This window comes from Cyprinodon variegatus, unplaced genomic scaffold (assembly GCF_000732505.1).
Source record: "Cyprinodon variegatus isolate N-32 unplaced genomic scaffold, C_variegatus-1.0 Scaffold433, whole genome shotgun sequence".
NCBI classification, from domain to species: Eukaryota; Metazoa; Chordata; class Actinopteri; order Cyprinodontiformes; family Cyprinodontidae; genus Cyprinodon; species Cyprinodon variegatus.
Window position 1 is genome coordinate 211,802 of NW_015150886.1, and position 14,999 is coordinate 226,800.

Here is a 14,999-nt window from a genome sequence, read left to right on the forward strand (position 1 = left end):
AAAAAAAATCATCTGAATATCATTAAACAATGAATAATTCATACGTTTTCTAAAGGGAGTAAGTCAAAAAGTCTCACTGCTGCTTTTTTGATGATTTCATTCAGTATTTCAGCACTTTGCAGTTTGTATGACAAAGCATTTTAGTTACAAATGTAGGCATTTTATCTGGGACAATTGTGTTTCATCTATAAATATGTTCTTATATTAACTAATAGAAAGTCAACTTCACAAATGCTGTATTTGTGTAAAAGATAGTAATAGAAACATTAAATGTGTTAATTTATTGGCTGGCCTAAAGTCACTAAAGTTTGTTTTGTTTTTTGTTTCTTTTTTCTTTACATTAAGGTCCCTCACAATACCATAGGTACTGGAAAATAATGAACCAAGATCCAAATCCTGCTGCAGGTAGCAGCATTAAACCTGCTGGAAAAGTTGCACAGCTGCAGAGATGCAGGCAGAAGGAAGGGAATTGGCCAACAGCAACTGAACTTTTAGAGCTCATTTAGGGACAATTCGTACACTGGATAATATTTTCATGAATAATTTTAAAACAATCCAAGCGATGTAAACATCTTTTATTCTAAAATCAATGTGGTCTTACAAAAAAGGTTTTAATGATAACAACCTCAACCCTTGCCAAATTGTTTCTCTAAGCATTGACTTTCCCTGATCAGCCTTAATCAACTTTTACATATCCAACTATTTCACCAGTAGTTTCTTTACTAGCCTCTCTTTGAGGTTTTAAAAATAATAGAAATCAAAATAATTTCACAAATTGGGAAAGGAAAAGAATTTACCCACTGCTGACAAAACTACATATTAAAAACATTATTTATTTATTTTTCTTGATTGAAGTTAACAAAAAGAAACCGTAACACATCTTACAACAGATTGACATACTGTAATGAGGTCCTTCTGTACCAGCAGACTCATAATGTTTTTTGTTATGTTTTTTTTTTTTTTTTTTAAACGTAGTAAAACAAAAGTCTTATTGGTTTTATATATTTTTATATAAGGGCTGCACTAATGATTGTTTTGCTAATCAAGTAGTCTGTTGATTAGTTTTTCCAAATAATCAATTAATAATCAGATTTCATAAAGTTCCATAAAGAAGATTTTATTACAGAATTAAACTGGGTGAAACTAAAAACTTCTACACTTGAGGAGTTCTGGATAGAGCATATTGACAGATGCAAAAGTTGTTTTTATTTTAAATGCAAATTGTTTATATATATTGTTTTTACAACTTTAGCATAATTATTGCTATAAATGGTTTGCCCAGTCAGCTGTTTTAGAGTCTCTATCCCCAAGTTAATGAGTAATATATATATATATATATATATATATATATATATATATATACAAAAAATATCAATGTTGATGTTAAATTGACATTTTATACAACATCAACTCCAAATGTATCCATACACTCATTCATTTTTTGCTCAGTGATATATATTCAGTTTTTAAAATCTACTATCTATTCTAGCACATTCTATGTCCTATGCTTCATCTTTGTGCCAACAATGCAGAAAACCAAGAGGGAAATGTAAAAAGACTGCAGGGAACACCACAAAATCTTTGTTGCCTTCCTTCTTACTGTACTTTTGGTCTAAGCCAATGGCTCCAGGTTTTTTCAGCAAAACTTCATCTCATTATAAGACTATGTTCATGCTAAAACGGATATTTGTGAAAAGGAATGCTTTGGTGTATTGCTTGGTAAGGTATTATTTTTCAGTAACACCCTGCCTTATAAACTTAGCCAGTTGGATGGACCCTAACTTCCTTTACTGACCACAAATTTTGGGTATCTCCATTGCCCTGATACTAAAGCTAACACAGAGTGGTAGGAACCTTTAAAGCAGAAAATACGTTTTCAGGCAAAAATGTGTCAACTGTAAGTGATATTACAAACATGCCATTGCATTTTTTATTTCTCCAAAACTATCTCACCTGCACAAACAAAACAGTGAAAGTTCAGCTATCTTCACAAGTTCCTGTAAATCTTCACTTTAAACTGTCAGACTCTCTCTGTAATCATTCAAAGAGAGTCTTAGAGGCTTAATTGTAATGTTTAGTCATAATCTAATAAAAGGAAATACCAAGTAATAGGTATGTATCCTAACATTTGTCTGGAAATGCTTTTAGTCAACTTAAATATAAGAGATCCAGAACAAAACTATAACAGAAAATATGTTGGGGCTACGGTTCCCGATGTGTGAGCACATCATGTAAACAGTTCCTAACCAGGGAAACACATTTACCATACCTCTATTCAGCGCAAAGCAGGACATTGATTCACAACACGACACGAGTGTGAGAAAAACGATAAATGCATCACCTCAGATATTTCACACCAGCGTTGGTAGTGTGTAAAAGCTGTTGTGACAGCTTGGGTATTAGGGCTGGGTGGATGGAAAATGTCTGGCTGCTTATGAATGCCAATGCGACTGGGGTGACGGGTTTGACACAAAAACACTCCACATCAGAACAATTAGGCTGTTCTCAGGCCCCATCCAGTGTTGTCGGTGATAATGGAAAGCTGTGAGGATAACTGGTGATAAATAGAGTTTAACACCCGCCTTCTTAAGAACAGTGCAGTCCTGCACTCCTCTCATATGCTTAACTAATCATGACCATGGCCAGCAAATTCATACAAAAGACTAATTACTCTTGTACTTCACTTTAGTCTCAAAGGCCTCTTATGGAAGGACTTGGGGGTTCTCCTGCCTCTTTTCTCCTCTTGATGGTTATTTTTTTCATAAGCAGGCCTCTTGCTAGACAAAGGCGTTTAAAATTTTGTGATTGCTTTCATCCGCTTTAATTGCATTCAGAAATGGCATTTCTGCCACATAATACACTCCTATTGTTTCAGAATTATCTGGCTTGGGGAGTAAAATCTACAATATTTGACAATGCTCCCGAGCTAAATCGGCTCTTGAAATTGAAATATGCTGCTGAAATGCAAAATTAAAAAAAAAAAAAAAAAAGAAGCAGCAAGCCTTTGCAGCTGATATACTGGAAAGCTCTTTGGCTTTCTACAGAATGCTATTATTATGCATATCCAGGTAGAAAGTTAATTAACCCAAAGCTTAAGCTAATTATGGTAGCAGAATGCTATCAACCAAACGCTTTCAGTCAGACAGCTGTCCAGAATTTCATTTGCTAATCATTTGTCTTTTGCCGGAGCATATGGTACATTTCCCCGCTATCACAGCAACAACAAACAGATGAAAATCATTAACTAAAAACAATGTGCAATGTGAAAAAAATCAGACACAGATTTATAAGGCTTTGTGTCAGAGGAAAAAAAAAAAACGGAGTGGGGGGATTTATGGCCTGGGATGTATAATGATAATTTTGGTTTTAGCCACTTAGGATTTTAGGCTGATCACATGACCTGAGTGTGCAGGGAATTCACATGCACAAATATATTGTTTATATCTATATGCAAATGAGTGAGAAGTGTTTATCCGTGTAAAATTAATTACAATTTTCTATAGAGGCTTATGCAAAGAGCTTGCTCTTAACAATTTTTAGCTTCTAACACATTTTGTGCTTGCTTCTTTTTTTTCTGTTGTTGTTGTTTGTGCTCCAGCTAATCCAACTCCAACCACAATGACCTTAAAACCATTAGTATTAAAGCATTCTTTTTTATTTCTCCTGTCTTTGTCCTTTTGTTTGCCATTGTTGTTTGGTTGGCTCTTGATCCATGTGCCTTATCACCAATTCATACCTCCCTTTTTTAAAGCATATACATTTTAACTTCCTTCATTTTGGTTCTGATCCTTGGGCGAGGTCATCTGAGATATTATGACCCGTGATAAGACCAGAACAACCCTATGTGACCTCCTGCTAGCCCATTTTACTGTCATCACGTGTCACCTTACTGTAAACTAGATATTGCATATTTTACCTAAATAATTGGCTTCAAAGCTTATACACAGTTGGACACAGCATTAACAAGATTTTCCAAAGTGGTTGGCTCCAACTGTTATATTGGTAGTTTTATAACTGTCTATTTAAGTAGGAAACGCTGCAGAATCCACCGCAGAATGATCCAGACCCCCTCTAATGAAAGAGACATTCAAGTATCCTTTGATATTATATGATTAGAGTACCAGAGGAAAAGGTTGTAATCTAATTCCAATCTGCAGTCCTAATACTTCAACTTTCATAGGAGTAAATTAACCAAAACAAGGAGCAGAAACAAGAATAATAGTTGTATATGTAAAAATAAAATACAGATTCAAAACACATTCGAAATTAGGTGTAGGAGTATAAATATTTATCACTGTAATTCTTAAAAATACTTGACTGTAAAGAAGAGATTTATTCGTGGGTTAATAATAGTTAATTTAAAGGTTCAAAATTGAAGTAGGAATGAAAGAAATGCCAAATCATGGGCAACACAATGGTGGGAAAGGGCAAAGTGAAGAATATCAGACTACTGATTGCCTGGCTCCACCCCTTAGTTTTGTTGGGTGCTAGCCATTTCATTCATTTTCTATTTTGTCACTTATCCATTTTTGCTGCTTAAGAGCCCTTAATACCAACTAAAACTGTCACCTTCCTCCAAAATATTAAACCATGGGTGACTAAACACTTGAAGAAGGCCTATGGTCAAGAGACAACCATTTTCCTTACTGTTGATGGTAAAGATTTGTAGAAAGTAAGCATTGAAAATAAAAACAAGGTAAGAAAAGCACAATCTAATCTAGTTTAGCATTGGGGGAAATAAAAGCATCCTGAAAATGCTTAAAAAACATTGGCAATAATCAACCAGTACCTTTCTAAAGAATTAACTATAACAATCACTGGATTATGTGACTTGGAACTGCCTGCTGATTTCAAAGTATTTTTTTCAGTTTAAGAGACCTAACTACTGTCTCTCATCTTAAGTAGTCACTAGTTTCCTCCAAAGACATTTTAACCTTTCAAACTGATCTTACCACTCTTCTAAAAAAAAGGTGGTAGACCTGATGTTCTATGTGAATACACACTGCCTAACTGTGCTGATGATTTTCAACAAAGCTGTAACAGAACTATTTCAAATGTCTATGGACCTGGGCCAAATTCCAAAACTTTGAAAAACATCTACTATAATTCCTATTTCCAAATCCACTAGATGACTGGAGATTAATGATTTTAGACCAAGTATACCCACCACTTTCATAATAAAAACCTTCAAAAAAATGTAAAAAGATATTGTAGTCTACCTCATGACTGATAAAATAGATCTACTACAATTTGTTCCACTTTGCTAAATTCTTGTCACTTTTCCAGAAAGATGATAAAGGCTATGGTTCAGCTCTATCCTCTGTTGTGACCTGGTGCAGTAACAACTTTTTACACCACATGTCTCTAAATAAAAGCATAAGAGCTGCAAATAAGTATAGATGCACTGATCCATTTTTATCCTCAGTTTTATTTCATTACTTTCAGGTCAGCCTTATAATTTTCCTATGATTAGAACCAACCACTACTCAAAAAACATTAATTCCTTCCACAATAAGAATTTTTTTAATTCAATTTCTTTTATTTTTCATATATTTGGTGAAGCAGGAATTATGTATATAGACTTAGACAACTGTTATTGTCATTTTGTATACAGAGTTCATACAAAACAAAATTTTGTTTCGTACAGCTTTCAGAACATTTCCATTCCATAAAGTGCAGCAGTAAGAAAAAAAAAAATGTGCAAAAAAACGCATTGATATTGAAGTTCAGAGCATTAAATATAATTGGTGCAAATATGCAGTATTTTGGTTTGGTGTTATCAGTGTGATGCAGAGTCTGAGTCATGATTTAGAGTTTTCTCAACAGATCAGCTGACTGATGGCATTGGGGAAGAAGCTGTTGCAGAATCTACTGATACTGCATTGAATGCTGCAAAGCCTCTTCACAGATGGTAGCAGGGAGAACAGTCCATGATGGGATGTGAGGGGTCACTGATAGTGTTACTGGCACGGGACACACAGAGTTGGGATGAAATATGTTTAATGGAGGGAAGAGGAGCCTCTGTGAACTGTTGTAGCCCATATTCATCTGTTCCGTTGTGTATGTTTGGGTTGTTGCTGAAATTACCCACCCTTTATTAGACTGATAAGGTTTTCTGAATCCGATTTTAAGCTTCAAGCAGCAGCTTACTGATTTCATACTCTGCAGAGGTTATTTAAGGGAAAGTTGAAAGTTTGAAATCAGAAATGTGACAGTTTGTATGTATTTTTTAATGCAAGACTATCCTTAATGATTTGTTTTTTGTTTGTGTGTTGATTGGGGGTGAGTATTGGCTTGGGTGTTGCGATACAATACATGTCACAATACAATATCATCACAATAATGCAATATCACTATATATTGAGGTATTTTTCCCAGCTATAAAAAGTGTCTCTATAGATAAAAGTGCTGTATACTGTATATTAATCAGAAGATATAGATCAATTAGTTATTTTCGTTTACATGTTGTTTGAGGTTTGAGTCAACTCCTCTGCGCTATCTACCAGAGTGGTGGTGCAGAGGTTGCCTATTTCCCTCATTCTTTTAGGTAAACATATTTCGCTTTTTAAAAAGTCAATATTAGGAACTGAAAGATTGATATCATACAGGACGATATATCGTCATATCGATTTTTTGCCACACCCCTAGTGTTTATTACTTAAAAACACTGATTGAACTGACAACCTTAGTTAAAGCAGCTATTAAAGTTTCAGTAGTAATATTTAAGAGTATTCCTCTGATTAGCTGCGACCCAACCTGGAGGCAAGCATCACCTGTGCTTCTGCCATCAAAAACTTTAATTTTAGATAATACATTTGGACCTGTCTTTCAGCTTTATTTCCATTTTTCTTCTAGACATAGCTGTTGGCTCAGCTCTGACCTACTATATTTATGCCCTCTTTCACCCTTTTGACTTCAAAACTGACTCAGCGCTCATTTGCTTCACTGTTTCTTTCCAAAAGACACCTCTTGAGATAATTAACGATTAACTTCTCTTACATCCGGATAATAAATCAACATCAAAATATATCATGATAGACACCTGATCAATACCAATATAACCACCAATATAAACTACATAATTCACTGAACATTCTGGAGGACATACGGTAGGTAAAGAAACAGATTTAGCATCTCAACCATAGCCAAACTAAGCAATGTTGGTGTGTTTTTAAGGTTAAATGGTAAATTACCTGTACTTGTAAAGAGATTTCAGTCATTCACCCCCTCATGCACTGATACAAACAAGCCCACTGACCAATGTCAAAAGGCAGAGCAAGTGAAGGGTCTTGCCCAAGGACACAATGACAGAGACAGACCAAACTGTGCTTCAAACAGGCACTGTCACCACTTCAAAGCTTATGTATGCTTAAATTAAGGTTATGGTTACAATTAAAGTTTGAGCTTTTTAACCCAGTCCTTCTTTTAAATCAATAAATACAAAATACTAATCAATAATTATACTGACTGATATGAAAGGCTTACATTGTAATTGTAGTTTTTTTTTTCCTGTTAAACAGGAGGTTTTCCTTCCCACTGTAACTGAATACTTGCTGGGTGTGAGGGATTTCTGCAAAGTTAACAACACTTGGCCAAGGAATGTCAACTGTTCTTAAATGATCTTCCAGGAGGACTCAATGACTGGATGCAATCAGCTGTTTCCTTAGAAAAAACACTTACCTAATCTATCTATATCATTTGAATGAATTGATCTGTAACCGCCTTTATAAACAAACTAAATTGATTTTAATATGAAGCATAATATTACATTTTACAGCTACATTAACTATACATAACATTCCTCATATCATGTTTATGCATTGCCCGAATGCCTTACAGCAATGAAAAACAAAGATATGCAATAATTCAAGTACATTATTATAAATGGGTTTGTTTACTGGTACAAATAAAATGGCTGCACGTGGGTATGAAATTCAGGTCCAGAATGTCTCCTAACTGTTGTCCACTTAGTTATTTTAATCAGTAACAAAGTCAATAAATTTAATTATACAACAGGACAAATATTTCCCTTTCCTCTTTGGTAGAACCAATCTGACCTTATGCTACAAAGTATTCAGGCCCATCATGCAGCGATTAAGCTGCAAGAGCAGGAGAAACAAACGCACAGAAAAAAATAAAACACACACAAGCCTATAAATGTACCGCAGGTCACTCTTTGTTTTATGCATGGATGTTATCTATTCTCTTATCCAAAACATGCTCTTAGAGGTCATTTATCACACTGACTTACTAAGCCTGCGCCACACCACATCCAAAGCTGGGAAGAGCCTTGTTTAGTATGTCATAAATAAATCAATGGAGATGCCTGATCTGAACTATTACAGCTACAGACAGGCTTTTGTGAGATCTACATGGAAAGCCGGTTGCAAAGATAAGCCTGTATTTTGTCACTTTATCTCGCCTTCCTTAATGCCTGTTTACATAGAGTAACTCAACATATCGGAGGTAGCTCTGCTTCACCATCTCCTACAACAATGACGGCATATTTTACTGGCCAAGATAAAATCTAAACATTTTCCTAATGACTTCTTGCTCACACCTTGGAGAACATATAGACAGTGATGCGATCGCTCCCACTTATGACCGACATCGCAAATGATATTAAACTGAGAAATGATCTAGTGATGCGAATCATTAAATTCATTTGCATATTCCTACTGAACCTGAACGCACAAATTAAACCCCGTTCGCGGGTAGACGGAGAAAGGTGCCTGCGCATGGTTACAGGACATCTTCCATAATCAAAATTCCATATTATTAATTTTCTCACTTCAACTCATTAACAACAAGTGGAGTGTTTTTGCTGCTTGATGAATTTTGGGAAATAGCAGACAGTCAAGGAGGAAACACATGTTGAGGTGTAATATACAAGGTCATTAATGGGTTTCCATAAATTAGAATTTAAACGGACATTTTGAAAGGGATAACTTCTTATCCGGATGCATTTGAAATGGTTTAATTTCCCAGATCATTCAAGTTTATCAAATGTGAATCTGTGAAACATGGATATTTAATTTCAATCTCATCAAAAGTAATCTAGGATGTAGGACTTGGACCTTTAAAACTAAGGAATGAGCACCTATTAATGCCGACTCTAATCAGTTTCAGTCGCTTCAGTAGGAATGTCTATATTCCGACAATTTTGAGGGATGGGGGAGCCATGAAATGCAACCACATAATACATTTCTGAGTGTCAGTTGACACTCCAAACTACTGCATACAACTTGAAGGAAACATAAAGAAACAGGAGAGAGCAGTCCATGCTCCCTGTGGCCTTAGCTGACCTCCCAGACATCATTTCTAATCGACTCCCTTGAGGGTAATAAACAAGTTATTTTTCTGAAATTTCAAATATACTGCAGGAAGAATCACAACCACATGCCATCAGAAATCTAATTTCGAGCCCAACAGTATTCTAGTGCCCCTCATATTTCTAGTGCCTGCTCATATTTGCCCAACTTTCTCCAGGATATTTCTTGTGGGATCTACAAAAATGCCCTGCTTCCAATGAGGAATGGTGGCACTCCATCACAGGAGTGGATTCTGTCTGCCTGTAAATTTCACACCTTTGTTTATCACGTCACCAGCCCGGCTGTTGTACAGTACCTTTCAGCAGGTGCGACATCCATTAGGATCTGGATGGTGTGCACACCATTCTCACATCCTCTGACTTGGATCGTCCCCAGGGGGCTCAGCAATGAGATGGTCTTCTGAGTGCACCGGCTCTCCCCTTGCTTCTTCATCTCGCTGCCCTGCCGAGGAAGAACAAATTACACCATGTTTATTGACATATTCATGTGGCAACTTTCACAATTTTCTCTGAAAAAATTTGCATTGAGTGATCTATTGAAAACCAAGCATGCCACCAACAGCAGATGACTTGCATATTTGAACACCTAGCCTTTCAACAATGTCATGATGTGACTTGATCCCTGCATTATTCTCAAATATTTCTTTTGTGCGTGGAACAGAATACGCCTATCTAACCAATAAATCGCCCATTTTTTTACCCTCTTTCTGTTCTATACATCACATAAATGAGAAAAACAATGCAGTCTGTTCCCTTGTCTGGTGGGGGATTCCCAAGATAGCTCGACATTATTTTCAATCCGTCATTTTTGGTTGATGGCCGGGATGTTTTTCTAGCATTAAATTTGTTCCTTGGGGTGCAACTCCAATGGGATTCTGGTTTCCAGCCCTTAACAACAGCAAAAACGTGCAGCTTTTCTGACGACTGAGATGGATACTGGCAATAACCAGACAGCAGTTCCTTTTTTATTTTTACTTTGAGGGACTGAGAGATGATTGACTATGTTATATGTGAGATTTTGAGAGATGGGGGTTATAATAAATAAAGGTCACATTGACTGCAAGAAACCTTTACTTCCAAGAACCTTGATGTGAAAAGTTAAAAATGGTACAAAAAAGTTCTCAAAAAACTTTTTTCAAATATACATTCAAACACAAACATATATATTTATGTAAAGATTTAAGGATAAACAGCCTAGTATAAACTCAATCATCTATGCATGAATTTACACAAACAATATATCATATGTATACAAAGTATCTATCAATCAACCAATGTATGTATATATGTATGTATGCATGAATGCATGCATGTATGTATGTATGCATGCATGTATGTATGTATCTATTTAGAGAGAGGTCTTTCAATAATTAAGCCTCAGTCTAACTAATGAAGTTTGTAACTCCCTTAAAACAAAAACATAAATATGCAGGATTGTTATTTTGATCATCCAAACTTTTTTTTAGCTGTCATTTGTAACAAAACATAGAAAAACGATATTTCTAAAATATGATTAAGCTCAAATTATGCACCACATAACAGTGTAGTTGATCTGCTTAATGTTAAAAGCTCTGATTGTATCCATTGGAAGACTTATTTGCGAAACATAATAAGTATTCTTAAAATAATTCGGTATTGAAGCATTTAAGTGCATAAAATATTTCATGTATTAATATTTTTTTAACTTAGCATTAAAGAAACTAATCTGATGGTTTAGTATAAATCTGTTTTAGTGTTGTTTGACGGTCAGTTAGGGAGCAGAAGTTTTGGTAATTGGATAATTCTGATCTTCATCAATTTTATTATTACATTTGCATATTGAAACTGTTTAATGCTGCATTTATGTATCAAGATCAGGTAAACTGTGATATGATTGATGCTTACATAAGGAGGCTGATTAATATTTGTAATATTGCAATAATTGCAAAAAATATACACTTAATAAATGATTGTATAAAGCATATATACAACTATTGCAAAATAATTGGTGTGCAATCCATTATTAACTCTGTATCATTTGACAAAAACAGGGAGAGAAGAATAGAAGAAAAACATGGAGTATCAACTATTTTATACAGTAAAAAACCAGAGCTATTGAAATGATTGCTATTAAATAAAACCATTATGAGCTATTTTTGTTATTATATTATCTGAGGTGAAAAGAAAACAAAAAAGGGAAAGCAAATGGTTTGGTCTTATTTTTTTTTTTTTTCTATGAATACACTCACTTAAATCATGCTGATATATTAAATTATGTTGGAATAACTTAATGATTTTCAACTGAAATGCTTATCATGAGTATTACTCCTTTTGCTCTAGCTTAGGAAAATATATCTTGTGTGTGATTTCACTTGTCAAGCGTACTTGTCTTACAGCCTGTAGGGACAGTAAACAAAAATTTTTGGAAGCTATGCACTGTTAGTCAGGCAGCACAAGCAATGGGCTTATTTGGAGTGTGAGCCTCAACAGCTTCAACGCTGTTATCATTATAATCAAAATATGAAACAAAGAATATAATAGAAAAAATGAATAATATATAGAATATATATATATTTTGCAATCATTTTGTCTGATTTATAAAGTTTATTTTATTATAAAATCCTCCACCCCTTACACAAACGCACACCAGCACATCTGTCATGGTATGTGATCACAAATGCGTCTGCTTCAACTTTCTTGTTTCTACTCTTGCAGCCCTCGCAGTATTCATCAGGGGTTTGCCTCAACTGACAAAATAAAGGCGAGAAATTTTCTGAGCCAAACAATGGTACAGTGCACTTTGGATAAGCGTTGGACACACTGTCTGCCATTTAGCAAATAGACTCGCAGGTTGGAATAATGGACTTTGGCAATAATGGTCTTTGCTAATCACATGCGCTGATTAAAAAATAATGTCCCGCGTGCTGCTGATACTGCCTTCCGTATTTAGGCAGCACGTTCTACTTAGTGACTGCTCGGATGTTTGATGTTTACCCAGCTTTTCACGGTGAGGAAGAACAAACAGCAAGCAGCTTGTGTTGTTAAAAGTATGGCTGGCAGAATCCTCATGCTCGTCAATCATTTCACTGGTTTCTCATTAGACTAGCTCCTGGTCAAACTTGCGTGATTAATTGAGCAGAAAGCTCGCCGTGACTGTGCAGGTGTGAAAATGCAACATGTGCTGTTTTTTTTTTTGTGTTCAAAAAATGCAAGGTATATGCCGAACCACGCATGATATAAGCATGGATTTCTACAAGTGATTATTTTTCTATAAAACCCTCGAAAACATATTTAATTCAATAACGAAGTTAAAATGCTAAAACATTAACAGAGGTTCAAATATCTCAAAACCGATCAGGTGTGATACAAGGGCAATTTCTACGCTTAATTTAACATATGATTATAGTTCCTATGGATAAAATAATTGTTTATGTAGCTTACAAGTGAAGCCTTTTTAAGCTCTGACTGCAAGAGTAGTGTTCAATCTTCTTCCCACGAACAGTGAACGATACTTCCTGTTTCTTTTAACAGCGTGGTCCAACTGTCCAATCAGAACGCTCAAAAGTCTTGTCTTGTTCTCTGATTGGCCAGGATAAAGTCTCCGTTCCACCCCCTGCCAGGGATAGACCAGCGCTTACAAGTAGTGATAGAAGACTCCTCTAATGGGTGTCAAGTTGGGATTTGGGGTTCTTTAGAGGCTCATAGTAAACCAAAGACGTGTGATGCCATTGACTTATGTATTTGATTGATATTCATAAACATATAATAACGCATATTCAGGCATTAATTGTAAACATAGCTATTGCTCTGCTTATATTCAAGATATTTATTCAGAGCCAAATCTATGGAGGACCAACTCTGCCATATCTAAAAATAAATACAGAAATAAATAAATGCTCAATAAATAAACAAGCATTCAATTTATTGCCCCCAAAATACGATAAACAAATAAATGTAGGTAGAAATTAAATTATACAGTGAGACACAAATGTATATAACTCTTTTAATTAGCTTCTTTATTTATTCGCCTTTGTAATAATTACCTTATTTATTTATTGTCCGTTATAATCTTCAACTTTATTTATTTATTACTTTTTTTAAGTATTTATTTATGTGCATGATATAATATTTTTGTCTGTTTTATTCTTCCTTTGTATTTTTTTTAGCCTCTTTACTTTTTCAACGCTATTTATTTCTGCCTTTACAGTTCTTTATGCATTTCTGCCTCATTACTGCAAATGAGGAAGGGGGTGTGTCTTAGAGGGTCACAATTACTTTGTGTAACAATTACTTTGTTAGGGATTTGTAATCCTTGGTATATTTCTTTTTGATAACTCACTTCTTTAAGGGAACAATAACTAATGATCTCTTAGATATTATTAGCTAATAGTCGCCTTATTAGTAGTACTCAGTTCTATTATTGTAGTTAAGTTATTTCATGCCAGAGAGTTCTAATAAACATACAGCACAACAACACTTTTTAAAAAGTGTGTAGCATCAATCATGTCATTTTGAAGTGTCTGTTGTCTTCTGCAGTGTTCATTTTTACTTCTGTAAAGCCTTAAGCTCTCTGCATGCCTCCATTTGGAAAGTGTAGGCCGGCATGGGCCTGTGGCCCACACCCCATCTCAGTGGTAAGGATGGGAGCGGGGGGAGAAAACGCCACCCCTGCAGAGACCATTTTGAAATCTGTGAGGATTTCCGTGCCATCTGGACCCGCTGCCAGTCTGCCCCAGATAGTAAGGGTTGGCAACGGTACCCGACGGTGCAATATGGCTCTCTCTTTAATGAACTACTAACTGTCCCCCGTTTTAATTGATGTGACATTTGAGCCATTTATCTCTGACATTTCAATGAAGGATGATTCTCAGCCTTGCCATTTACTTTTTTGTGCTATTTTCTAAGTCATTTGCATTTTTCTGCTCTATACCTGCTTTTTGTCTCTCATTAGCCAATTAGTGGAACATGCACAATTGATAAAAATGAACATAACGTAGTTTGATATAGGCTTGATGAGGGATAATCAGAAAATCAATGTTTTCTTAACATTTATCACAAATGATGTGAAAGGATACCTGTGGTAAAATGTGACTCTAATAAAGCCCTGTAACCTTTAGCCACATACCAACATGTAGCCTACAGTGTGGGACAACTTATGTTCACAGCATGGGGAGAATCAAGCTCAATTAATCAGCATATGATTGCAGTAAGCAGCCCCCTCTGCTGGATCTTTGGAGCCATACTGTTTGAAATCATTTAGATGCCTCATTCACTTGCCAGACTGTTATCTTATAATACTGTGTGTGTGTGTTTTTTAAAGCTTTTTGGCATAAATGTGTTATGATTATTTTAATTTATAAAATTCAAACATGTTTCTCAGTGTTCTCTCATGTTTTGTAAATACATTAATTTTACAGTTGTTATTGTTTTTGATTAAATACCAGATTAAATACACATATTAAGAAATATTTGCACATTTTAAAACATGTTTTGTAAAGTAATTTATATTTATTGTCATAAGAGTAAATGTTGTGTATCAAAACAGGAAATATTATAGTCAGTATTGAAGCAAAGTGCCCGAGGTGCGTGTGAGTGACAAAAAAAAAAACTCAAGGCTCAATTGTTTTCCATAATGAGACATATTTTTAATCTTTTTAGATATCCTTTAAAAACAGGGCTCCATTGATGA

At 35.1% G+C, this 14,999-nt stretch overlaps 1 protein-coding gene across 1 annotated transcript in view; it reads right to left on the minus strand.

Annotated features, from left to right (window-relative positions):
• The window catches only part of mgmt (O-6-methylguanine-DNA methyltransferase), a 30,304-nt gene extending 17,472 nt beyond the window's left edge, over positions 1-12,832 (minus strand). The window contains exons 1-2 of the mRNA XM_015388712.1: positions 12,752-12,832; positions 9,628-9,773 (exon numbers count right to left, since the gene is read on the minus strand). Of these exons, the coding sequence (XP_015244198.1) occupies positions 9,628-9,764 (137 nt within the window). The 5' untranslated portion in view covers positions 9,765-9,773; positions 12,752-12,832. The remainder of the gene's footprint in view (positions 1-9,627; positions 9,774-12,751) is intronic.
• Positions 12,833-14,999: the final 2,167 nt, after the last annotated feature.